This window comes from Erithacus rubecula (assembly GCF_903797595.1).
Source record: "Erithacus rubecula genome assembly, chromosome: 22".
NCBI lineage: Eukaryota > Metazoa > Chordata > Aves > Passeriformes > Muscicapidae > Erithacus > Erithacus rubecula.
In genome coordinates, this window is record NC_136674.1 from 1,174,231 (window position 1) to 1,198,538 (window position 24,308).

Here is a 24,308-nt window from a genome sequence, read left to right on the forward strand (position 1 = left end):
TTCCCTTCCCTTCCCTTCCCTTCCCTTCCCTTCCCTTCCTTCCCTTCCCTTCCCTTCCCTTCCCTTCCCTTCCCTTCCCTTCCCTTCCCTTCCCTTCCCTTCCCTTCCCTTCCCTTCCCTTCCCTTCCCTTCCCTTCCCTTCCCTTCCCTTCCCTTCCCTTCCCTTCCCTTCCCTTCCCTTCCCTTCCCTTCCCTTCCCTTCCCTTCCCTTCCCTTCCCTTCCCTTCCCTTCCCTTCCCTTCCCTTCCCTTCCCTTGGTGTTTAACTGAGGGGATCCATGGTCAGCGGTGTCAGGGACCAGCAGCTGAAGCTCCTGAGGGGCTCTGGGGCTGCATTTGGGGTCAGCCATGGCTGCTGGTGGCTGGCAGGGCTTTCTGTGAGTTTTGAGACAGGCAGGTAACTCCAGGTGCCCTGGAAAAGCTGAATCTGGGCCGGGAGCACTGGGTTTAAAGCTGTTGGCCTTTGCCAGGGCTCCCTTCAGGTGCCAGCCAGGAGCAGCAGGAACTGGAAGTGCTTTGGGCAACTGGGCAGTCATGAGTGGAGATTGCAGACCTGCCTTCCCCTGGAGGGTCCCAGGCTCTCCGTGCCCTGCTCTGGGTGTGGCGCTGCCTCTTGTCCTGTCCCTGCTTTGATTCAAGTGAATCTGTTGATCTTTGGGACTTGATGCATTCACAGCAGTGTAGGAAAAGCAGGTTTTGTTCAGATCCCAGAGCACAGCTTGGATCTCCTGCTCTGTCCATTCCCAAACCTGCTCCCTGACTGCTGCCAAGGGTCAATGGGGGCTTCGTGTCCCCTGTGACTCGTGTCCTGCAGTGTCCCCTTTGCTAACTGGGTGTCCTTCCACATGAGCCTGTCCCCAGAGCTGTGCCACAGAGGGGGCACGACCCCACTGCTAACCCCCATTTTGGGGGTGCTCCCCTGGACCCTCACAGCCTGTTCTGGGGCTTGGCCAGCACGACCCCACACATCAGAGTACACGGGGTGTGACATCTCCAGGGTTCTCATTTTGGCTCCCTTCCAGCGCGGGCACAGCACCCGGGAGACCCAAACCCACCGGGGGTCTTCGCTTGGCCCCGGGGTGGGGAACACGGGCAGAGAGAGGCGCTCCCTTCCCGGGGTACCACCGGCAGCGGGACCCCCGAGGGCAGCGGGACCCCGACAGCCGCGGGACCCCCGCCAGCCGCGGGACCCCCGACAGCCGCCGGCTCCGGGGCGCTCTCCGCCCCGTCCCGTGCGCTCCGCGCCGCCCGGCGCTGCCCCCGCCGCTCCCCCGGGGCCTCCCGCCGACCGCGAGGCAAAGTCCGCCCCGGCGGGCGCTAAGGGCCGGGCCGAGCCGTGCCGGGCCGGGGCGGGGGCCGGAGGAGAGGCCTTGGCGCTGATTTGCATAAGGTATAATGCCTTATGGTGGCGGTCATGGCTTGGTAGAGCGCGGCCCGCGGCCCGCAGCAGCCGCGGCCGGGGCGGAGCGGGAGGAGGGAGGCGAGCGGCGGGCGCGCCGCGGCCCCGGGAGGACGGAGGATGGTGTCCCAGCTGAGCGCCCTGCAACGGGAGCTGCTGGGCGCCCTGCTCAGCTCCGGGGCCACCAAGGAAGGGCTGATCCGCGCCCTGGAGGACATGGTGCCCGCCGCCGGGTTCGGCGTCAAGCTGGAGAGCCTCCCGCTGTCTCCCGGCGGGGCCCCCGACGGCAGGGCCGCGCTCCCGGCGCTGGCCAACGGGCACGGCAAGGGCAAGCTCTCGGGCGACGAGGGCTCCGAGGACGGCGACGACTTTGACACGCCGCAGATCCTCCGCGAGCTGCAGTCGCTCAACACGGAGGAGGCCGTGGAGCAGCGGGCAGAGGTGGAGAGGATGATCAGGTACCGGCACCGGGCGCGCCCCGCGCCGCGCCGGGACCCGCCCGCCGGCGCTCGGTCCGACGGCCCCGACCCCGAGCGCCCTGCCCGGGGGTCGTTCACGGTGTGTCCCGCCCGGTGAGGGGTCCCGGTGCTACCTGCCCGCCCCGCGGTCACTCCCGGTGCTCCCTGCCCGGTGTGTCCCGGTGCTCCCCGCCCGGTGTGTCCCACCCGCTGACGGGTCCCGGCGCTCCCTTTCCCGGTGCTGGCGGGGACCCCGCGGCGGAGCGGAGCCGGAGCCCGGTGACCGCGTCCCCTCCACCCCGTCGGGGCTGCCTGTGTCCGGTGGTGCCGGGGCCGTGCGGGCTCGGACCGGCCGCCGGCTCCGTCCCTCCGCGCCGGCGGCTCCAACATAAACCGCACCACGTGGAGCCCGGGGCGTTATTAATTTATTTCTATAAATCATCAACAGAAAGATACACAAAGGGCCGCGATCAGGGCGATCGGGCCGGCGGGTTATTCATTGCCGGGGTTGTAAAGCGGGCCGGGAGCGGGGAAAGCAGGAGGGAACCCCCGACGGCGGCGGCTCCGCTCCGGCCCATCCCGAGATGCGGCCCCGCTCCGAACCGAGCCGGGCCGGGCCGGGCCGAACGGGGCAGCCCCGGGCACGGCGGGCAGCGCTGCCCCGGCCCGTGGGGGCGCGGGCGGCACCGACCCCGCTGCGGAGCGCCGGGGAAGCGGCAACGCCGCCGGTCCCGCCGCCGCGGCTCCGGTGGGAGCAGGTGGGAGCCCCGCGGGGACACCCCCGGTGCTGCGGGGACACCCCGGGTGCTGCGGGTCTGTCCGTGTGTCCCCGCGGTGCCGGTGCGTGTGCCGGTGCCCAGCGCCGTACCCGGAGCGCGGCCCCGGTGCTGCCGCCCGCGTGTGCCCTGTGCCAGCCTGCGGAGCCCGGGGACAGCCCCGACTGTCCCCCCGACACCCCGACTGTCCCCCCGACACCCCGACTGTGCCCCCAACACCCCGACTGTTCTCCTGGAGACCCCGACTGTGCCCTCGACACCCCGGGATCTCGGCAGCGATGCGCTCCGGTGCTGTCCCGGCTCCTTTGGGGACAGGGCGGTGTCACCCGTGCCTGCCCAAGCTGGGACCCTTCGGTGCCAAAGGGGCTCCGTGCGCGGGAGGATCCATCGCACGCAACCCTGTCCCGGCGGGTCCCCTCCTGCTTGGCACGGAGCCCCGCACCCCTGGGTGCTCCCAGCCGTCCCCTGTGCCCTTGGTGGCCACATCCGTGCCCGGGGGTGCCCGCGGTGGCCGGGGGTGCTGAGCAGGCTGAGCCCCGCGATCACTGTGCTCCCACAGGTGTTTCTGTGCAAAGTTTGCCTTGGGTGCAAACAAGAGCGGGCACATGTCCCTGAGGAGCCTTTGCAAAGAGCTCGTGTTTGCTCTGAGAGAGGCCTTTGTACTTGGAGAGGGAGCGGGCTGGGGAGCTGGGAGACACCGGCTGCAGCCCTGCTTGGGGCTGAACCCCCTTTTCTCCCAGGGCAGGCTCACTCGGGGGCTGTTCCCACATCCCAGGGGCTGCTGAGCCCTGCAGCTCTCCAGGACCCTGGTCTGGGCTTTGCTGCTCACCCCTGGCGTGGCGGGTGCCGTGGTGCCCGTGAGGTGACACCGAGCCCAGCTCTGGGACAGGCACCCCATGGCTCCCTCCCTGCCCCATCCCACCTGCCAGGGCTCACCCAGACCTCACTCAGGCAAATAATAAATCCCAGGAGCACCCAGATCCCATCTGAGGGCTGGGAAAGCCACCAGCCTCGGGGACCCAGCAAAGCCACCCCGAATTTGTGGGGAGTGCAGGCAGAGCTGATCCCTGGTGTGCAGGGACATGCTGACCAGGACATCATTTCTGCAGGGTTTATAATCCATCTGTATAAATTCTTGGCATATTTCTCTGAGGATGTGGAGTGTATTTACCTGGTTTTGAGGCTGACAAAATGGGTGAGCTGGTCTGGGAATCCCTGGGAAGAGGAACAGGCTTTGCCCCCTGCCTGTGTGTGAGGCTGAATGGGGAAATGGCTCTTTCTTGGGCAGCATTGGCAGCCAGGCTTTGTGGGGCTAATTTTGTGTAAGAAAAACACCTTTCCATGATTTTGGTGGAGAAGGATTGTGGAGCCACAGTTATAAACTGGCTTCCCAGTATTAGAAAGCACTCCCGGGTTGGTCAGCGTTTTGGTTTTGTTTGTAAGTAAAGTCCTGTTGAAGATTGGACAATTAATGTTTGTTTTATTTCATTTTGGTGACAGAATCAAAGAAAAAGGGCTGGTGTTGACTCAAAAGGTTTTCCTCTCTGGCTTTTTAGGTTACCAAAAAAGAAAGGAAAAAAAAGAGGCCAAACAAACACTCGAACGTTTCATATTGGGTCAAGTCCAAACATTTTGTTTAACATGAAACAAAATGTTTGGGTTTGGTTTCAGGTTGTTTAACCCTTTTGAATACGGTCAAGTTGATTTGTAAAGGAAAAATCACTGCTCAGAAATTAAGAGCTGAATAATTGTTTTGAAAGTGTAAGTATGAAACACGTTGGAAATGTCAAGGTGAAGCCTTTTTTAAAATATTTAAAGGAGGAAAATCAGGAGAGGTGTTTTTTTTTGCTAATTCTCGGATATTTTTCCAGCCAAAATGTTGCCAAATTTTATTTGAATTCCAAAATCTCACCTGTAGCCCCTGAGTCACTCGTTTGATATTTTCCAAGCGTGCTCCGATTCACTGGCTCACGGTTTCACTCTGAAAACTCTGCCTTGGGCTCTCTTGTGAACCCAAACCGCTCTCAGAAATTATAATGAGCTGTTTCATTAAGTGGTTATTAATCAGTAATTAGTGGGATCAGTAAGGTGACAGGAACCACTTGTGCAAAGCTCTGCCCGAGCCCTCGGGCACGGTGGCTCTGCCTGGTGCTGCTGGCAGGGACAGGACATTTTCCCCACATCCTCCTCCTTGCTTCCACCTTCTCCTGGGACCCATCCCATGGAAAGGACCCCAAAACCAGGGGGGTTCCTGTGCCTGGAGGATGCAGGGCTGGGCACAGGCTCAGCCACTCCAGGAAGGCTCCGTGGCTCCTTCCCGGGTGTGACAAATTCCCTCTTGGCTCTGCTACTTTTGCCATGGATCCAACCAGCTTTGTTTTCAAGCTGCATTCAGAAAAAAAAAAAAAAAAAAAAAAAAAGGTAAGAAATCTACTTGTTGGGCTTTTTTTTTTTTTTTTTTTTCCCTCCACTTGACAAGTTGAAGGATCCAAAATAAGTAATGAATTGGGAAAGCAGTGGGACGGTCGTTCCAAGAGCGGCGTTGGGATATTGCATTATTTGAGTGCAGGACTGTGACCAGATCTGAGCTCACACTGAATTTTCAGTGCTGAAATACTCCCTTTTAGCCCACAATAAACCCTGGATCCAGCACAGGTGTGTTGGCCTGTTCCTCTGCTGTCACACGGACAGCATTTGGATTTTCAGCTATAATTTTATTTGTTATAAAATATAAAAACCCTAATCAGCAGATCCTAAATAGTGTCAGCTACCCCAAGAGCAGTAGAGCAGTGTGATTTAGAGAAGAGTTATTTACACCTCGTTCCTTCAGGAGCCTAATTCAAGTGTTTAATAATAATCAGGAATGACTCAAAATTTTGGGGGGGTTTGGTTTCGATTTTGCATTCGGGGACTCGTTGGGGTTTGTGTGCCTGGTTTGACTTTGGCTTCTCAGCCTTTCACATATGGTTGGTGCATGCAGAGCTGTGGGAGTGAGGGAATAGGGTCCATTTGAAGGGGATATTGAGATTTTTAGATTATTATCCCTGTGGGGATGGAAGGAAGAAGCCGCACAGCAAGCACGGCCAGTGGGGTTTGGTGGCTGTGCAGGGGTCCCTGCCCCTGGGGACACAGGACACAGTGCAGGGGCAGGAAAAGCATCTCCAGCACTTCTCTTTCTTCATGAAGAGACCAGGATGGACTTCCCATGCCCATCCATGTGTGTGTCCCACTGCGTGTGGGATTTCCATGGGAGAAAATAATCATACGCTCTAAGAATCTTGTGTCCTTCTGCAACAGTTTAATAACAATAATAATAATAACTAATAATAATAATAATAATAATAATAATAATAATAATAGTAGTAGTAGGTTTCCATGATGTAAAGAAGCAAATACTGGGTGCAGCAGATATTAACCCTTGGTTTCCCTGCCCACAGCGAGGACCCGTGGCGGGCAGCGAAGATGATCAAGGGCTACATGCAGCAGCACAACATCCCACAGAGGGAGGTGGTGGATGTCACAGGCCTCAACCAGTCCCACCTGTCCCAGCACCTCAACAAGGGCACCCCCATGAAGACCCAGAAAAGAGCTGCCCTGTACACGTGGTACGTCCGCAAGCAGCGCGAGATCCTCCGGCGTAAGTACCCGTGGGAATGGTGGGCATGGGAGAGGGGTCCCCGTGTCCCTCTGTCCCTCTGTCCCTCTGTCCCTGTGTCCCTGCACAGCCCCCAGCCATGTAACATCTCAGTTTTCCAAGTAAAACGAAATTAAGGTGCAGGAAAACTGGGTGAGAGCCCCTCTTGGTGTCAGGGTTTGCCCCGGCTCTTCCACACAGCTGAATTTCTGGGTGTTGGTATTTGTTAGAGATGGGAAAGCAATTAATGATGGCTCACAATTAGGTGCCTTTCCCACTCTTTTCCTTGTTATTTTTCAGGCTGCTCATTTTTTTTTTCCAACTAAGTGGAAAAAATGTAGAGAGAGAAAATTAAAACCCGCTGAATTGCTGCTGCCTGTAGCAGGGTTTGGGGCAATCTGTGCTGGTTAAAATGCAGATTATTTTGACCAAGCACACTATTTATTCCTTTGTGCCCCTCTGCCACTCTCCCCTGCCATGGGATCTGTCCCATAGCTCTCAAAGCAGCTCTGAGTGGCACTGACACCCCCCAGGAAAGGGCTCTGCCTCCCTCTTCCAAAAGGATGCAATATCCAGCAGACGGGAAGTGCAGAAAAGGGTTTAGCACCAAATACCATTGCTCTGAAAACACACCTTGAGACGTTAGAGCAAACACAGCCTGCTCCAGCCTTGCCCTGCATTTCCCCCCCGTCACAGGGGGGAAAAAGCCATTATAAAAAGAGGGAGAATTCCCCTGCAAAACTGGGAATAATAAAACCCTCCCATTAATCTCGCTTTACTGCCGTGGTGACAAGCGCCGGGGCTGGGGCGGCCGCCGAAGGTCACCTCTGGTGCTGTCCCAGCACAGGCTGGTCCCACCAGGCTGGGAGGGGACTGGGAGGGCAGCACAGAGGGGCACCCTCTCGGGGGGCTTTGCACTCGTGTCCTGGCCAGCTCCTTGCTTGGAAAAATCCTCCCGAAACAAGTGCAGGCTGGCAGGGGCCCTGCCCATGAATATGCATGGCCATCCGCATGCCCTGCACATGCCTCCCCATTAAACAGGGGTGGCAATGGGCTGGCCCCTTCCCGGGATGGGTGGCAGGGAGCACCTGGCTTGCTGCAAAGGCTGCTGTGGGCTGGGGGGGCTGCGGGAGGGGACACGGGGGGGTCACCGGGCGCGGGACAGTGACTCGAGCGGCGGCTACAAGCCAGCTCACGTCTGCTCCTTTCTCTTTCAGAGTTCAACCAGACAGTCCAGGGTTGTGGAAATATGACAGACAAAGGCAGTCAGGATCAGCTGCTGTTTCTCTTTCCAGAGTTCAATCAGCAGAACCAGGGGGCTGCCCAGCTCGACGACGCCTGCTCCGAAACGCCCAGCAAGAAGATGCGGCGCAATCGGTTCAAGTGGGGGCCGGCCTCCCAGCAAATCTTGTACCAGGCCTACGAGCGCCAGAAGAACCCCAGCAAGGAGGAGCGTGAGACCCTGGTGGAGGAGTGCAACAGGTAATGGGTGCCCCACACAGCCTGCACTGCCTCCCTGCCCCACAGCCTCAGCCTGCCTTCCCAAGGCTGCTGGAGACGCCGGGATCACCACCCCGGCTCGTGGCACAGCTTTGCCGAGCTGCCAAACCTCTCCTTGCTGTGTTTTCCCCCTCTGGGTGATGTTTGGGGCAGAGTGAGCTCTGTGCTCACGCAGGGATGTGGTGGGGATGCTGCAAGGATGATACAGTGGGGAATCACAGGGATGCTGCAGAGTTCCAGCAGCATCAGAGGGAGCAGGGATGGACTTTACAGCTGTAGTCAAGGAGAGCAGGTGGGCTTGCAGGAAGGGCTGATTTGTTGTGTCCCCTGTTTGCCCCTTTGCTCCAACGTGTCCCCTTGCACTCCCAGGGCCGAGTGTCTGCAGAGAGGAGTGTCCCCCTCCAAGGCACACGGGCTGGGCTCCAACCTGGTCACCGAGGTGCGTGTGTACAACTGGTTTGCCAACCGGCGCAAGGAGGAGGCATTCCGCCAGAAACTGGCCATGGATGCCTACACAGGCCAGCCCCCACACAGCATGAACCTGCTGCTGTCCCACAGCTCCCCACACCACAACCAGCCCAGCGCCTCCCCGCCCAGCAAAATGCCAGGTGAGGCTCTGGGGGTGGTGGCAGAGCTGGGGATGCTCGCCCTGCTCAGCCTCAGGGAGGGATGGATGGGGATGGAGAGGAGCTGTCACTGCAGTGTTATGGCCAGCAGAGCCACATGGTGAGGGATGGATTTCCGTCGTGCCGAGGACAAATCAGTGTTTGCTTGGTTGGTTGGACTCATGGGGGTTCCGTGTGGGCAGGGAGAGGCTGAGCCCAGCAGGGCAGGAGGAGCTGCCCCGTGCCTGCCATGTGGTGCCAATGCCAGCCCGTGGGGTGTAGCCCACTGGGGAGCACTGGGGAGCACTGGCAATGCCCGAGGGAAGGTGTGGCAGCATTTCCTGGCCTCTCTGTGAGGCTGGGTGCATGATTCTGCACCATCCCCACGGCACAGTGGAGTGAGGAGATTGGGGAATTGGAGTGGGAGATAACATGTGGGGAGGGGGCTGCACACTGGGAGGGGGTTAGAGGCATTGTTGGGAGAACAATCCCCATTGTCCCTTTCCTGCCCTGTGCATCCCGGGCAGGTGGGACAGGGTCAGCACGGGGGCAGTGTCCCCACTGCCCCACATCCCCTGGGACACTGCCCCAGCTGGAGAGGCTGGAACCAGCCACCAGGGAATGACCTGCCTGGCTCCTGCCACTCACCCAGCTGGCCACAAAAGGCAAACCAAAAGGATCCCGTGCTGCACAGACCCCTGTGACAAGGACAAGGTGCCTGGGGGCTCTGCAGGGTGGCTGCCACCAGTGCTCCCCTATCCCCCGTGGGCTACCCGGGGATGTGCGTGGGCAGCTCCCAGCCTTGGGAGGAACCGGCAGCATTCCGGGGACGGGCCAGCGGTGACCAAAACGTGACCCTGCCCCAGGAATGCCCCGCACAATGGCGGGGACGGGGAGGACGTTTGCCCTGCTGTCAGCGGCTGATTGCTTACAAGGTGCCCTACAAGCACATTGTCAGCAGAATCAGCTGTTTTCGGTGTCGCGGCGGGCTTTACAATGCCCCACCAGCATGCAGCCCCGCATTGTCACGGCGTTGTCCCCCCGTGCATGCTTAATTGACAATTAAGCCGGGGCTTTGAACGAACCCCGCTGCCTTTGATGTGCCAGCGCACATGGGGCACCCCCCGAGAGCTTTTGTTTTCTTCTATTAGGGGACAGCAATTACTGTAACCGCGGGCATTTATCTTGGGGCTGGAGGGCCCTTAAGCCCCAGGCTTTATTTTCCCTGTCGGAGCGGTGCCAGCAGGGGCCGGCCGTGGCTATAGGGCCGGTGTCAGCCCATCCCTGGGGCTTTTGAGCCGGGCAGGAGTGATGGCTGCGGAGCACAGCCCCTCCGGAGGGGTCAGCAGGGCTTGACTGCGGGAATTTCTGGACGGTCGGTGCCCGTATCCATCCTGAGGAGGAGGAGATGGGCATGGCAAGGGACACTGTGGGGTTTTAGGGGTGATTTGGGGAGTAACAGGCAGGGATGGAGCTCAGCCATCATTGCTTCAGGGTGCTTGACCCAGGTTGGGTCCAAGAGGCTTCCAGCTCCCAAAAACACCCCCGGGTCCATCACTGCTCCACATGCTCCGGGAGGTGTTTGGGGCTGCACTCCTGGTGGGGCACACCGAGTGCTGGCCCTGCTGACCCCATCCTGGCTGGCCATGCTGGGATTTGAACTGTCCTTGTCCCGCCGTGGCGGCGTCTGGGCCGCTCAATGCCTTAACAGCTTAATGACACTCGGGGACAGCAGCCCTGCCTGGCCCTGCCCTGCCCGGCCACAGCCCCGCCAGAAAACCAGCGGCAGGAGCTGCGGGGCACTGCAAAAACCCTCTGCCATGCCCGTGTCCCTCTCCTCGGGACAGCAGTGGGGTCCTGCAGAATGGGATGGCAGTGGGACAGGGATGAGAGCTCTAAAAGTCAAACATCCCCCGTCCTCTTCTTGGGGACGCATCTGTCCAGCCTGGAGCTGCAGTTTTTAACTATTTGGAGGTAAATACTTAAAGCCTTTCATTCTCTGAGGCTCCTGGACTTTTCCCTGGCTCTGGGTTTTATCAGCGATCTTGGTTCCCTGTTTGATTTGAAGGTCACTCGGGGTTTTATCTCGGTGCCATGCCGTAGACTCTGGCTTATGCCATTTTTATCTTCAAGAGACCCGAAGACAATCGGGGCATTGATGAGATTAGGGGAAGCACCGCCCGCCCCCCCACGCCCGTCCTGCATACAAAGGGCTCTGCAGAGCCCCAGTCCCACTGCCCAGCCCCACAGCATCACCCCCAGCCTGTCCTGGGGGGCACAGCATCACCCCCAGCCCCACAGCATCACCCCCAGCCTGTCCTGGGGGGCACAGCATCACCCCCAGCCCCACAGCATCATCCCCAGCCTGTCCTGGGGGGCTCCACACCCCTGGGGGGGTCAGGGTTTTGTCCATCCATCCATCCATCCATCCATCCATCCATCCATCCATCCATCCCTCCATCCATCCCTCCATCCTTCCATCCCTGCTCTGCAAACATCAGAATAGCAGAGCAATATCACAGCAATCACATTTATATATATATATATATATATATATATATATGTGTATATACATATATATTAAAATGCACTACTTATATATGTACATATTTAGATATCTCTACAGATTGAGATAAACATAAAAATAACCCAGTGGCACCTCTGAGGTTGTTCCTAAAACCCAAAAGGTAATTGAAAGGCTTTAGCTTTGCTGTGAAAGAAGAGCCCATCAGCAAAGCCTGGCTCAGGGGTTCCCTGGTTTCTCCCTGGGTCCTTCCTGGTGTTCCTTGGGGTGCTGGTTCTGACTGGGACCCAGTGCCAGCAGTTGTAATATTTTACTGTCGGGTGCACTGTGGGGCTCGGTGGGTACAGTGCACTGTTAGGAGCTTTTCCCTGTTTTATGGGGGTAATTAGAACTTTATGACAGCAGCAAAATGGGAGGGTCTAGTCCCCATAAACGGGTTTATAATGGATATAAACTATGCACCTCTGTAACTGAGCAAGATTAACACTTTAGGGACAATTTGAGTGGCAGCCCAAAAATCACAGCTGCCTGGAGAAAAAAAATCAGAGCCCAAAAATCAGCTGCTGCTGAATTTTGGGAGGGTGAAATTGTCCCGTCAGTGACCTGGGTGTCAATGGGTGAAACATCACTGAGTCCAGCATGACCCCAAAAATTACACTTTGCTTTTCTCACCCCTCTTTCACACCCTGGTCCACACTGGTGGCTGCATCCTGGGGGGGGGGGGGGGGGGGGGGCAGGCAGAGCCAAGAGCTGAATCCCTGCCACCAGCAGATCACTGGTGAATTTTTGGGGTCTCTTTTGGGGTTTGGCATTGCTGGTGATGTGCAGGACATTGGTGGGGAAGGGGCAGACACTGGAGTTGGCGTGTGCTGTGGCACAGTGGCAGCAGGGCTCCTGCTGCATGGGAAAGACAGTTAAAAGTACAATGAGGGGGTGTTTAAAAATACAATTTATTAATTTCAAACATGACTTAAAGCAAAGCAGAAGAAAACTGCTTTGCTGCTGGTGCCTGGTATGTTCTGAGAAAATGGCACAAGGCTGTGATTAAAGACACCAATCCTTGCCCTGAACCCCCTCCACTACCCCCCTACCCCCAAAAGCTGAGTCAGGAGATGAGGGTGGCACCCCAGAGAGGTCAGGGGGGCTGGGGCTGTCTGTGGGGGCACAGGACCCCCCTGCCCTGGGGCTGCTGTCCCCATCCCTGGGCTGGAACAGGGTTAAGGCTACAGGAGCTGGACCCTGGGGCTCGTCTGGGGCAGGGGAGAGCAGTAAAACATTTCACAGGCTGTGCAGCTCAGGGGCCACACAATGGCCCATCCCATAAACAGACTTTTATATTATGGCTGTAGCTCCAGTTTGAAAAAAAAGCCTTGAGGAGGGAAGGCTCCACGGCCAGAGCCATTCCCAGTGATCCCCATCCAGGCTCCTCTGCTCAGGATGAGACTGAGGGGGAATAAATCCTTTTGCACAGGGGCTGTTCCAGCTGTGGAGGAACAGGAGAGCAGCAGGAGAACCCTTGTGCTGGGCTCTGCTGGCTCTCTGAGCCCAGCCCATTAACCCTGGATGCCAAAGCCCCCAGCCCTTCATGCCTGTGCATTCACCCCACTTGTGGGGGCTCTGTGGGGACATCCCAGAGATTGTGCTGCCAGGGGAGGGCTGGATCCCAGGTTCAGTGACTGAGGGAGGCTTGGGGAGCTCAGGGGAGAGGCAGCTCCATCAGCAGGGAGCTCTGTGTGCTACAGCAGAGCAATGCCTTGTGGTGGTGTGCTGATATTAATGATGTGATCTGCCCAAATCCAGCCCAGCCTTAGGGACACATTAATAATAACAGCCTGCCATCGTGGGAATGGGGAAAACCCAGTGAGGATAGATGCTTCCTAAAAAGCAGAAAGCTTCTCCCTGCCCAGCAAGAGGCTTCTGAGGCTCCTTGGTGGGGCTGGAGGTGTCACCAGCCCAGAGCCCAGCCTGGCTCTCCTGGGGAGAGTTAATCTTCATCAAGACTCCTCATCAAGACTCAGAGTCTTCAGTGGCTTTATCTAGAGACCCAAAATCTCAGTCCCCAGCCTATCTGGGAATCTCGGCGCTGGTTATTGTTCCTCAAACAATCAAAGTCTTGTCCTTGGGCTTGCAAGGAGCAGCTTGAAAATCAGCATTTCAACCTCTTGTGTGTTTTAAAGCCGACTTCACAGCTTTGGGTGGCTCAGCTCATGAGTTACCACCCCCTCAGCTGGGCAAGGCATGATTTTGAATTTTAAATGGACTTTTTTTTGTTGTTCTTACTGAGCCCAGAAGAGCTTGAAGGCGGCAGAAACTCTGATTTCCTCAGCGAGAGGAGCCGTCTGCGCTCTGTCTATCTCTCAGATCACGCCCAGAAGAAAGGGCTTTGTTTTATCTGCCTGCCATTGTTCCAGCAGCGGGATCCCAGCCTGGCCGCGGCAGGAATGTGTGTGACAGTGCCCGGGTTGAGTAATGTTTACCCTGCTCACGGCAGGGACGTCCACTCGGGCCGGCAAATATCCACCTGCCAGAGGACATTCTTTTATTATCAGGGATAAAGGGGTTTGCTGGGAAATCATCAGGAACCAGACATGGTGAGCAGATTCCTATCTGCGGGTCGTGTTTGACCAGCTGATGGGGGAAATTTGGAGGTGATTACGGGCTGGCTGTGTTGTGGTTTTGGTGGAGGGTGTGAGTGGGTCTGTGCTTGGGCAGATGGTTTTGGAGCTGGTGGAAAGCTCCTGCACTCCATTTGTTATTTCTTTGCTTCTCCTTGGTTCAGAGATTAATTTCAGGGTAGTCCTTAGGGCATCCTTCCCTGAGCCTCCCCTGTGTCCCCAGAGTCCTTGTGCAGTGGTGGATGATGCTCGTGCTGGCTGCCAAGGTGGGCTTTGCCACCCGTGGGTTTTTCCCCCAGGAGAGCCATGGTTTGTCTGTCCATCACCCACCACTTCCATCCCATCAGTAAATCTGGCTGGGACTCCTCCTAATAAATGGCTTTTTGCTGTAGTTGTCACAGCAGCCCTGTAAAAGACACTTTTGTTTCCCATGGGTTTTCCTCAGTTAATAATTTGTGATCTGTAGATGCCTTTCCATGACACATGGCTGATCATATGGTATCAGTGTGGGGTGCTTTAGCCAAATTAAATATATTTATATAGAAGACCTGTGCTGGGGCCAGATTTCCCTGCAGGGCAGTGGAGGGCTGGGGTCTGCTCTGGGGGTTGGTGTGTCTGATCCCTCTGCCTTGCTGCTGTGCCCTGTTAATCATCCACTTGTGGAGAGGGTGTTGAGAGGGAATGGGATGCAGAAGGGCCTGAGAAAACAGTGGGAGCCAGGGGTGTGGGAGCTGGGCAGCCTGGGATGGCTGCAGGGAGCAGGGAGAGCCTCTGAGGGATGAGGTGGAGGGTGCAGGGTCACTCCTCATGGGGTGCAGGGTGCCCAGGCCAGTGTCCAAGAGCCAGGGCAGGAATCTGCAGGATGGGTGTGTGGCTGCTGGCCCAGGTGGGGCTCCCTTTTTCCCCACCGTGGTAGAGGGCAGAGTGGGATTGCAGCTCCAGCCATAAACTCCTCCCTGCAATTCCAGGAGATGGTGCCAGGGAACAGTGCTGGAGGAAGGGCCACACTTTCCAACCTTTGTCATTCACAGCTGTCATTTAGGAGCTTGTGCACATCTGCATCCTCATGCCACATGCTGTGGGATCACTGGGGGGTCCAGGGGGTGGGCACAGCCCTGGCACAGCTGGTGGTGCCCGTGGGTGATGCCAGGGGCAATGGGTGATGCCAATGCCTGTGGGTGATGCCAGTGAGTGATGCCAGTGCCCGTGGGTGATCCCAATGCTCATGGGTGATTCCAGTGCCTGTGGATGATGCCCGTGGGTGATGCCAGTGGATGATGGCAGTGCCTGTGGGTGATGCCAGTCCCTGTGGGTGATGGCAGTCCCAGTGGGTGATGGCAGTGCCCATGGGTGATGGCAGTGCCCATGGGTGATGGCAGTGGGTGATGCCAGTGCCCGTGGGTGATGCCAGTTCCTGTGGGTGATGGCAGTGGGTGATGGCAGTGCCCGTGGGTGATGGCAGTGGGTGATGCCAGTGCCCGTGGGTGATGCCAGTTCCTGTGGGTGATGGCAGTGGGTGATGGCAGTGCCCATGGGTGATGGCAGTGGGTGATGGCAGTGCCCGTGGGTGATGCCAGTTCCTGTAGGTGATGGCAGTGGGTGATGCCAGTGCCCGTGGGTGATGGCAGTCCCTGTGGGTGATGCCAGTCCCTGTGGATGATGCCAGCCCCTGTGGATGATGCCAGTCTCTGTGGGTGATGGCAGTGCCCATGGGTGATGGCAGTGCCCATGGGTGATGCCAGTGGGTGATGCCAGTGCCCGTGGGTGATGGCAGTCCCTGTGGGTGATGGCAGTCCCTGTGGGTGATGGCAGTCCCTGTGGATGATGCCAGCCCATGTGGATGATGCCAGTCCCTGTGGGTGATGCCAGCCCCTGTGGATGATGCCAGTCCCTGTGGGTGATGGCAGTGCCCGTGGGTGATGCCAGTCCCTGTGGGTGATGCCCGTGGGTGGTGCCAGTCCCTGTGGGTGATGGCAGTGCCCGTGGGTGATGCCAGTCCCTGTGGGTGATGCCAGTCCCTGTGGGTGATGGCAGTGGATGATGCCAGTGCCCGTGGGTGATGCCAGTCCCTGTGGGTGATACCAGTGCCCGTGGGTGATGGCAGTGGATGATGGCAGTGCCTGTGGGTGATGGCAGTGGATGATGGCAGTGCCCGTGGGTGATGCCAGCCCCTGTGGGTGATGCCAGTCCCTGTGGGTGATGGCAGTGCCCATGGGTGATGGCAGTGCCCATGGGTGATGCCAGTGGGTGATGCCAGTGCCCGTGGGTGATGGCAGTCCCTGTGGGTGATACCAGTGCCCGTGGGTGATGGCAGTGGATGATGGCAGTGCCTGTGGGTGATGGCAGTGGGTGATGGCAGTGCCCGTGGGTGATGGCAGTCCCTGTGGGTGATGCCAGCCCCTGTGGGTGATGCCAGCCCCTGTGGGTGATGCCAGTCCCTGTGGGTGATGCCCGTGGGTGGTGCCAGTGCCCCTGGGTGACGGCAGCTCCCCGTGGTGTTTTGCAGGGGTCCGGTACAGCCAGGCCAGCGGCGAGGCCGTGTCCTCGGGGGCCATCAGCCACCACGGCAGCGCTGCCATGGTCACCACCAGCCAGGCTGTGCTGCAGCAGGTCTCCCCGGCCGGCCTGGACCCGGGCCACGGTTTGCTCTCTCCCGAAGGTAAAATGGTGAGTACACCTGGCCCATTGTGGCGGCGCTGATAAGATAAGAGGGCCCAGCGGGCAGAGCAAACACGCTCTGCCCGGGGTTCACAGCGGCGGGGTGAACAATGGCGCATTGTGGGGACCCGGTGCCACTGTCCCTGCGCCTGCCCCGGGGACACCCGAGGGATCTGGCACAGCCGGGGCTGCATTGATCGCAGCCTGGGTGGATCTCTGTTTGCCTTCCCCTGCCCGTGACACGGCATCGATAAAATACTCATTCATTACTTTTGGGAAGAGCTTTGCCTGTGAGCAGGGACCTTCTTTGTCACTCAGGGGATTGAAGCTGCTCTGCTGGCTCTGGCCCAGCAGCTCCTGCCTCTCCCCTTCCCCTTTGCCATCTCCTTGGGGCTCTGCTGCAGGGGCCAACATCAGCATGGCAGGAGCAAGATGGGACATCAGCATCCTGTGGTTCTGGACATGTCCCAAGGCAGGGTCTGAGCACTCGGGGTGCAAAGCCCCTGGAGGAGTGGGTGAAGGAGCAGGGCAAGGAGGGGGTGCAGGGGTTCAGGCCAGGAAGGGATGGGATGTGCTGGCAGAGCACAGCCCATCCCTGGAGCAGGCTGGCAGAGGTTTGCCTGCAGCTGCTCCTTTTCCGGGAGTTCTTTCCTGCTGAAATCGAAAGTCAAACATGGCACTGGGTGACGGGGCCAAGCCGGTTCTTCCTGGGTTTTCACTTCCATTTTCAGAGGGCTGTCCCTCCTGGGCCATCCCATCAGTCTCCTGGTGAAGCTGGCTGGCCATGGAGGGGCTGTCTGTCCCCTCCCTCAGCTCTGGCACCGTTTCACTGTGCCAGAGAGGGTCTCTGTGCAGCCCCTCGGGCTCTGGCACTTACCCTGCCAAGCCAGGGGGACATTGCAGGGCTATACCCCAGCCCCTCCAGCCCACTCCCTCTGCCCCAGCACGCCCAGATTGCCTCAGGGGCGTGTTGAGCCTCATAACCCTGAGCCTGGAAGCCATAAAATGAGTCAGGGATAAAGGCAGCAGCAGCACTGCATGCCCAGGGCGGGGGTCCCCAAGCACCAGGTAATGCCAGCACCCCCTGCCAGCTCCTAGGACCAGCCTGAGACCCCTGCAAGGGTCTGGGCAGCACGAGGGGAGGACAGGGAGCAGATTAAACTGGGAAAAGTGCAGCAGAAGAGTTCTGCAGATTCTCCCCCAGGCACAGACACTGCCCAGCGCCGTGGGGAGCGCGCGGGACCGCGGCTCTGCCAGCTTATCTCTGATCTCCAGGCAGGGCTAGCTGGTGCTTGCAAGTGATTTAATAGAAATATGCTGTAGGCTGTGGTTTCTAGTAAGTAAACATGTGCCTTTAATGCCCCACAAGGAGCTGCCAAGGAAGTTGCTGCATCTTTCAGGAAGGAGCATTACTGAGGCTCCAGAACTCTCCTGTGGCTCGCTCTTTCACGCTCCAGTGTTTGCTGTGTTAGTGCCAGAGGGTCTGCCCTGAGAGTCCAGTGCCTGCAGGGTCTTTTCCAGTCATGCACAGTGCAGGTGCAGTGCTCTGGGGCTAAACAGCCTGTGCAAGGAGCTGGGGCTGGGGCGAGCGGCGTGTGCTTGCCGGGAGCTGTTTGGCTTGTGCAGCCGAGTGTGGTGTAACCCGGCCTTGAAGGGACTTTGAAAGTGGAAAATACCGGATCAGGAAATGTGAGTCACTCCCGGGCTTTGGAATTTATTGATGGATTTGTTTCAATTGCTATCTCCAGCTCACATGTGCAAAATAAACAAGGTGCTCGGAGCTGGTGTCCAGAAATGTCACCTGAAGGGCTGCAGGGATGGCTCTGAGTCGGGATTGAGGTCACCCAGTGCAGGAGGGCTAACGACAGGGATTAGGGGAAGGTGCAGCAATTAAAGGAATCAGGCACTTACTCCTGGGGACCAGCTCCAGTCCTTGCAGCACATGCCAAGTGCCTTTGTCTGTTCCCTAAACTTTGGCCTGAAACCCCAGGCACTGGCTCTGCTGTGCACACCCACCCTGTCTCACCAGTATCCTGCCAGGCTGGTGACTAAGATCATCACCACGAGGCCCTTTTAATTTGCTTTCTGTCATTTTTCTTCCCTTTCCCGAGTTGATAGGTCCCACTTTCCCCTACAAGCATGAGTTAATGAGTGTCAGGAGCCCTCAGCTGTCCCCGTGGGCTGGAGCTTGGACTTGGGGTACAAAACAGCAAAGGTTTGGGATGTGCCGTGTTCCGGTGCCATGCTCCAGTGGAGCTGGGAGCCAGTGCCAGCCAAGTCTTTCCCAATGCTCTGCTGTGTGTTAACACAAAGCTGAGGTGTGCAGTCAGGGTCTGCACCCTGGGGCTGTGGGGGCTCTATGGGGTGAAGCCCCTCTGAGGAGGGGGCTCTGCTGATGTCCCCAGTGTCCCCATGGTGTGGAGGAGGGGCTGGGGGCTCTGACAGTGCCTGTCCTGCCTTGCTCCCAGCAGATCTCCGTGTCAGGGGGTGGGCTGCCCCCCGTGAGCACCCTGACCAACATCCACAGCCTGTCCCACCACAACCCACAGCAGTCCCAGAACCTCATCATGACGCCGCTCTCGGGGGTCATGGCCATCGCCCAGAGTAAGTGTACCCCAAATTCCCCTCTGTCCCCAGAGAGGTGACACTGCCTCTGCTGACATCCCTGCTCTGCTCTCTCCCTGCTGCCAGGTCTGAACACCTCTCAGGCTCAGAGTGTCCCTGTCATCAACAGCGTGGCTGGCAGCCTGGCAGCCCTGCAGCCCGTGCAGTTCTCCCAGCAGCTGCACAGCCCCCACCAGCAGCCACTGATGCAGCAGTCCCCCGGGCACATGGCACAGCAGCCCTTCATGGCCACTGTCACCCAGCTGCAGAACTCACACAGTAAGGCCTGGGGGGAGCTGCAAAGGGCCCTGGAAATGAATTGGGATGGGAAATCAGCCTGTGCTCTCCTCTTTCTCTCCCTGCCCAAGCTGGCACCCGTGGCTGCTGCCCCTCTCTGGGGGTTCCAGCCCGTGGCATGCTCAGCAGTGCAGGGTGGTCACATCCTGCCTCATCCCTTCCTTCCCCCACTCTGGTCTGGTCCAGCCCCTCAGTCCCCACAGGTTTCCTCTGCAGAGCTGCACTGGCTCGGAGGGAAGCACTGGGTTCCTCCCTTGGCTTGTTTTACCTCATCCCTGTCTCCCTCCTGCCCATTCCCATCCCTGAAAGGCTGGGCTGGCTCTTCCTGACGTGTCCCCCTCCTCCACAGTGTATGCACACAAACAGGAGCCTCCCCAGTATTCCCACACCTCGCGCTTCCCCTCGGCCATGGTGGTGACGGACACCAGCAGCATCAGCACGCTCACCAACATGTCCTCCAGCAAGCAGGTAGGGCCCACAGGGCTGCCTGAGGGGGCAGGGGCTCGGGCTCTGAGGGGGGAGTGCAGATTCTCCCCCTCTGGGCACAGGGGAGGTAGCAGAGACCCCGTCCTGCTGCCTGTGCTGTGTTCCAGCTCGGGATGAGATCCCCTTCCAAAACCCTTCCAAAACAGCTGCTGGCAGTGCTGTGGTGGGGATTTGGGTGATTTTGTCCAACACTTGGTGGTACCAGCCAGGCCCTGCTCATCCCTGGGGCAGCTCCAAGAGAGTGGAAGCATCCTGCTGAGGGTGGAAGGTAGAACCAAGCAGGCTCTGCTGCTCAGCCCTGGCTGGAGTCAAGTGGAGTCCAAGGCTCCCCCAGCCCATAAACCTTTATCATCTGCCCACTGCAGGTGTAAGGCTGGACTTATCCTGGTTCAAATCAGGTGTGTGAGGCTTTCCTTAGACAATAGTCCCTTTCTGAGAGCCAGCTCTGGGGACTGTGGGAAATATGTGGCCCTTATTGATCGCTAGATAAATAAGAGAGAGCCTTGAACTTGCATTCAGATAAACTTTTCTCCCCGAGGTTTGACAGGGGACACGAAAAAAATGTCTGCAATGACCACAGAGTAAATAGAGTGTGGGATTGCTGTGAGACCCCCCCAGTGGGATCCTTGCCGAGGGTGGAGGAAGAGGCTGGGGCTGCAGAGGGGGTTTGGGGTGTTGGGAAGGGGTCATGAACACCCCCCAAGGATCCCACTGGGCAGGTCTCAGGGTGAGCACTCAGGCACGGCCTCCCCTCCGAGCTCCATTTCCTCTGTGCAGCTTTATCAGCCCATCTGCTGCGCGCTCAGCCCGAACTGCCCCTGATTAATCCAGCTCTGCTGCCTTTGATGCTGGGCTGGGGCTGGCCTGGGCAGCCTGGGGACACAGGAAATGTCCCTGGCAGGGACACAGAGCCCGGCCATCCCCTGCTGCCCCCGGGCCCTGCCATCACCCTTCCCTGACCAGCACCCGGTGCTTTCTGCCTCCATCACTTTAATTAAAGCAGGAGGAGGTGTCACGGCTCAGGAGGGGGAAAATGGGGCCAAGACCCTTCATCTCTGTGATTACATTACCTCCAGTGCATGATAATACCCTCTCCAACAGCAAACCCTCCCAGTCCCCAAAGTCTCTTTTGCTACCAACCATTCCATGCCCAAGCTGCAGCTGGAAAAATTAATCATGGATTTCTTTCTTGGTGGTCAGCAGCTTCATTAGCCAGAGGTGAATGAAGCGTGCTCACCACCCAAATTGCTTAAATTTCTGGATATTTTTGGTGATTTGGGTTTCTATCATTGACCAGTGGCTGTGCCATGATTCCTCCACTCTTTGTCTCAGTATAAAGCAGGCAGCCCCCAGCAGACCCCAAAACCTGCTCTGTGGTGGAGGTGGAGGTGGTGCTGGGGGGAGGCCCCTGCTCACCCCCAGCTCTCCCCTGGCTTGCTGTGGGTCTCTTATCAGATGCTGTTATTAGACCTGGAAGGGGCAAATACCTGCGGGTTCCTTTGACAACGCTTGAGGCCGAGCCACCATGTTTATGACGTTGGCAAACACCTGATAGCCAGGCCAGTCCCTAATGACATGTCACGGGAGGCTCCTGGCGTCTCCTTATCTCCCCCTGACCGTGTTTGCTGTGTGTCCAGCCCACAAGGTCACCCCCACCCCTGGCCCCCACCCACCCAGGGCTGGGGGACCCCTGGCATGGAGAGGGATGGAGAAGGAGCCTCAGCAGGGGGATGGATGGGGCTGCTTGGCTCTGTGCCTGGGGGACAGCAGTGAGCCCCCAGCCCTGCTCCGAGCTCAGCCTCACGCCTGGCTGCTCCTGGCACAGCCTGGGCACAAACAGGACCTTTTTTAGTGTTATTATTTTTGGGAGGGGAGGCAATAGCTGGCTATGAAAGTATTTTCCCACTGCCTCCCCCACAGGGGTGCCAGGGGCTGAGCAGGGCAGCACCAGGGTCACTCAGCAGTGCAGGAGGTGATGCCTCCAGATGCTTTTGTGGTGCTGCCTCCTCCTCCTCCTCCTCCTCCCGCCGCTCACTGCGCTGCTCTCTCTCCTCCCCAGTGTCCCCTACAAGCCTGGTGATGCTCCACACCTCGCTGCTTTTGCACACATAGCAACGGGATCTTATTTTCCACAACATCCCGGCGGCGAGCTGCGCTCACAAGCCCGGGAGTCGCCTGCCGGAGCAGAGCCCAGCAGCGAGGAGAGGAACCGGACCGGACCGGGGCTGGGGGAGCCGGACCGGGGCTGGGGGAGCCGGACCGGGCTGGGGGAGCCGGACCGGACCGGGCTGGGGGAGCCGGACCGGGCTGGGGGAGCCGGACCGGACCGGGCTGGGGGAGCCGGACCGGGCTGGGGGAGCCGGACCGGGGCTGGGGGAGCCGGACCGGGCTGGGGGAACCGGACCGGGGTTGAGGGAACCGGACCGGGGCTGGGGGAGCCGGACCGGACCGGACCGGGGCTGGGGGAGCCGCCCGGGGCCGCCGCCCGCCCGGGACCCGCCTCTCCGTCCCTCCGCGCTTCCAGGATGTGTCTTTTTGGGGATTGATTTCCTGCCTTCCGAGAGGCTCTGCCGAGGCTGTGCTGGCAGCTGGCACCAGGGGAAGATGGATCGCGTTGAGGTTCTGCTCCTCCGCCCGGCGGACTGAGAGGGGCCGGGGTCTGTTACTTGGCGTTCCGAGGGAGGAATTGCATGTGCTGTTGAACTGAGCCAATGAAACTGTAAATATAGGTACAGTCAGCTCCATCCTCCCCCCTCCCCACTCCTATACATAGAGATTTATATAAAAAAGAAGTAAATTTTTGCCCAATGGATGTAAACTACTGTAATTAAGTGCAATTCCCCCATGTGTATATATTGGTCCTGAATATCTTCTCTTTCTCCTTTTTTTTTTTTTTTTTATGGTAAAGGTCAGAGCTGAGGATGGTTTTGGTTTTGTATTTCTCCTTTTCCTTTAAATGAGTAAATTCCAGTCCTGGGGCTGGCAAGGAGCCTGGTCAGGCAGCACTGGGCTCTGCTGGGCAGGAGGACAGGCAGACACGTGTCCCCTGCACGGTGACATCCCACGTGAAGGAAGGACACAGGGCGAGCTGAGCAGGACCTGAGTGATCCATGGGGAGCAACTGCCACTGCAAATTAATCTCGAAGGGTTTCACTGCTTTTGGGGACTCTGAGATGGGCTCTGGTGGGGTGGGGAGGGGCTCAGCAGCCTGGTGAACACATCCAGCTGCTGGGAAGTGTCAGCAGCTTCCAGGTGAGCCTGGAGCATTTGCTGCTACAGAGTGAATGAGGCCACACAGAATTCTGATGGGGTCTTCCCCAGGTGGGCTCAGACACTGTCCCCCTTTTCTCCAGGACACAGTGTGTTAGTTACTGCCTCACTCCTGCCCAGTAAAAGGCCAGTACAGGTGGCTCCTTTCCACCTTCAGCAGATGATGATGATGAGCCTGGTTGGCTCCACAGGGTGCTCTCATGGATGGATGGATGGATGGATGGATGGATGGATGGATGGATGGATGGATGGATGGATGGATGGATGGATGGATGGATGGAATGTGGGCTGTGGTGTGAATGCTCCAGCTGCTGCCCTGTCCCTGCATGGACAGCTGTGCAGAAAGATCTCCAGCTTGTGAATGATCCCAGCTCTGTGGTGAGGGCACGTCCAGCCCCTCAGGCACCTGCTGAGGACACACACCAGAGCCCTGGAGGAATTTGGGTGCCCAAGTCCAACCTCCCAAAGCCATGGAAGCTGTCAAAGGCATCGTCTGCCCTCTGTAAAAGAATTAATACTCCCCATTTGTGCTGATTTTTCATTAACTCTGTGGCATGTGCCAACTGCTGAGAGGGATTTAGAGAGCTGGACAGCGGCAGAGGTGCCCCTGGACAGATAACCATGGAAGGAGAACACTGGATGCTCTCTTTGGGCTGAGAAAGGCTCTTTGACTCAGTTATCTGGCACAGTGGGACCCTCACCCTTGCTGGGACCTACAGGAGCTGCCCTACATCAGGAATTTGGAGACCAATATTCAGAATTACATTTAATTTAATGTACACCGTAATTAAACACTGTTTCTTCTGAGTCCTTGCTGCTGAGTGGTCTGTGAGTTCCACAGTGGTTGTGTGTGGTGGTTTGGCAGAGGCCAGGCTGACAGGGACACAGGCTGGTGGCACGTCCCTCCTGCTGTGCCTTGCAATGATCATCTCCATTTATACCTGCCTGGAGCTCGCTGTGAATCCCCAGGTGCCAGCCAGGAATCCAGGAGGCTTTTAGAGGTGGGGACAGGCACATCCTCACCCTCCTAATGATGCCCTAATGATGCTGCCCTTAGCCCATCAAGGTTTCTCCCTCATTCCCTGCTAACTTTAGCAGCTGAGTGCTAAGCAAACCAATTAGGAGGGGAGTGCCAAAGCCAAGCCCCATGCTCTGGATGCTGAGCCCCTGGGTCAGTGCAGAGGGGGAGCTGTCAGGGTGTGCTCCAGGGGCTGGAAAGCTTTTGAAGGTCCTTGATTGTGAAGAGCTAACAGAGCTGAGTGACTCTGAGCACTGCAGTGGAAAAGGGTGGAACCTTGGGGAAGTTCATGGTAATGTGAAGTTTTCCTGGCTGATGCAAATCCAGGTTGAATTGGTCCTGCAGGGGGAGGAATGGATAATCCGGTGGGAGGAAGAGGCACTAGACCTGCTGCAGTAGCTTTTGGGGCTTGATTTTTGCATCAGCTGTGAGAAAAGATGGAGTTTAGGGTGTGAAGAACCCTTT

General features: G+C 58.0%; 1 protein-coding gene across 4 annotated transcripts; it reads left to right on the forward strand.

Moving 5' to 3' along the window:
• Positions 1-1,290: 1,290 nt before the first annotated feature.
• On the forward strand, positions 1,291-22,475 carry HNF1B (HNF1 homeobox B). 4 transcript variants are annotated; one of them, XR_013776683.1, is made up of 10 exons: positions 1,294-1,856; positions 6,070-6,269; positions 7,562-7,748; positions 8,136-8,374; positions 16,017-16,177; positions 18,640-18,772; positions 18,860-19,051; positions 19,419-19,537; positions 21,615-21,808; positions 22,024-22,475. XR_013776683.1 is itself a non-coding variant. In XM_079325303.1 (9 exons), the coding sequence occupies exons 1-9, from the start codon at positions 1,519-1,521 to the stop codon at positions 21,633-21,635; spliced, it is 1,671 nt and encodes a 556-aa protein (XP_079181429.1). In that variant the 5' UTR covers positions 1,291-1,518; the 3' UTR covers positions 21,636-21,762. The 4 variants fall into 4 exon arrangements, 3 of the variants coding, with proteins under 3 accessions (XP_079181429.1, XP_079181430.1, XP_079181431.1); XM_079325303.1 differs by lacking the exon at positions 22,024-22,475 and having other exon boundaries at positions 1,291-1,856; positions 7,484-7,748; positions 18,637-18,772; positions 21,615-21,762; XM_079325304.1 differs by lacking the exon at positions 22,024-22,475 and having other exon boundaries at positions 1,292-1,856; positions 7,484-7,748; positions 21,615-21,762.
• Positions 22,476-24,308: the final 1,833 nt, after the last annotated feature.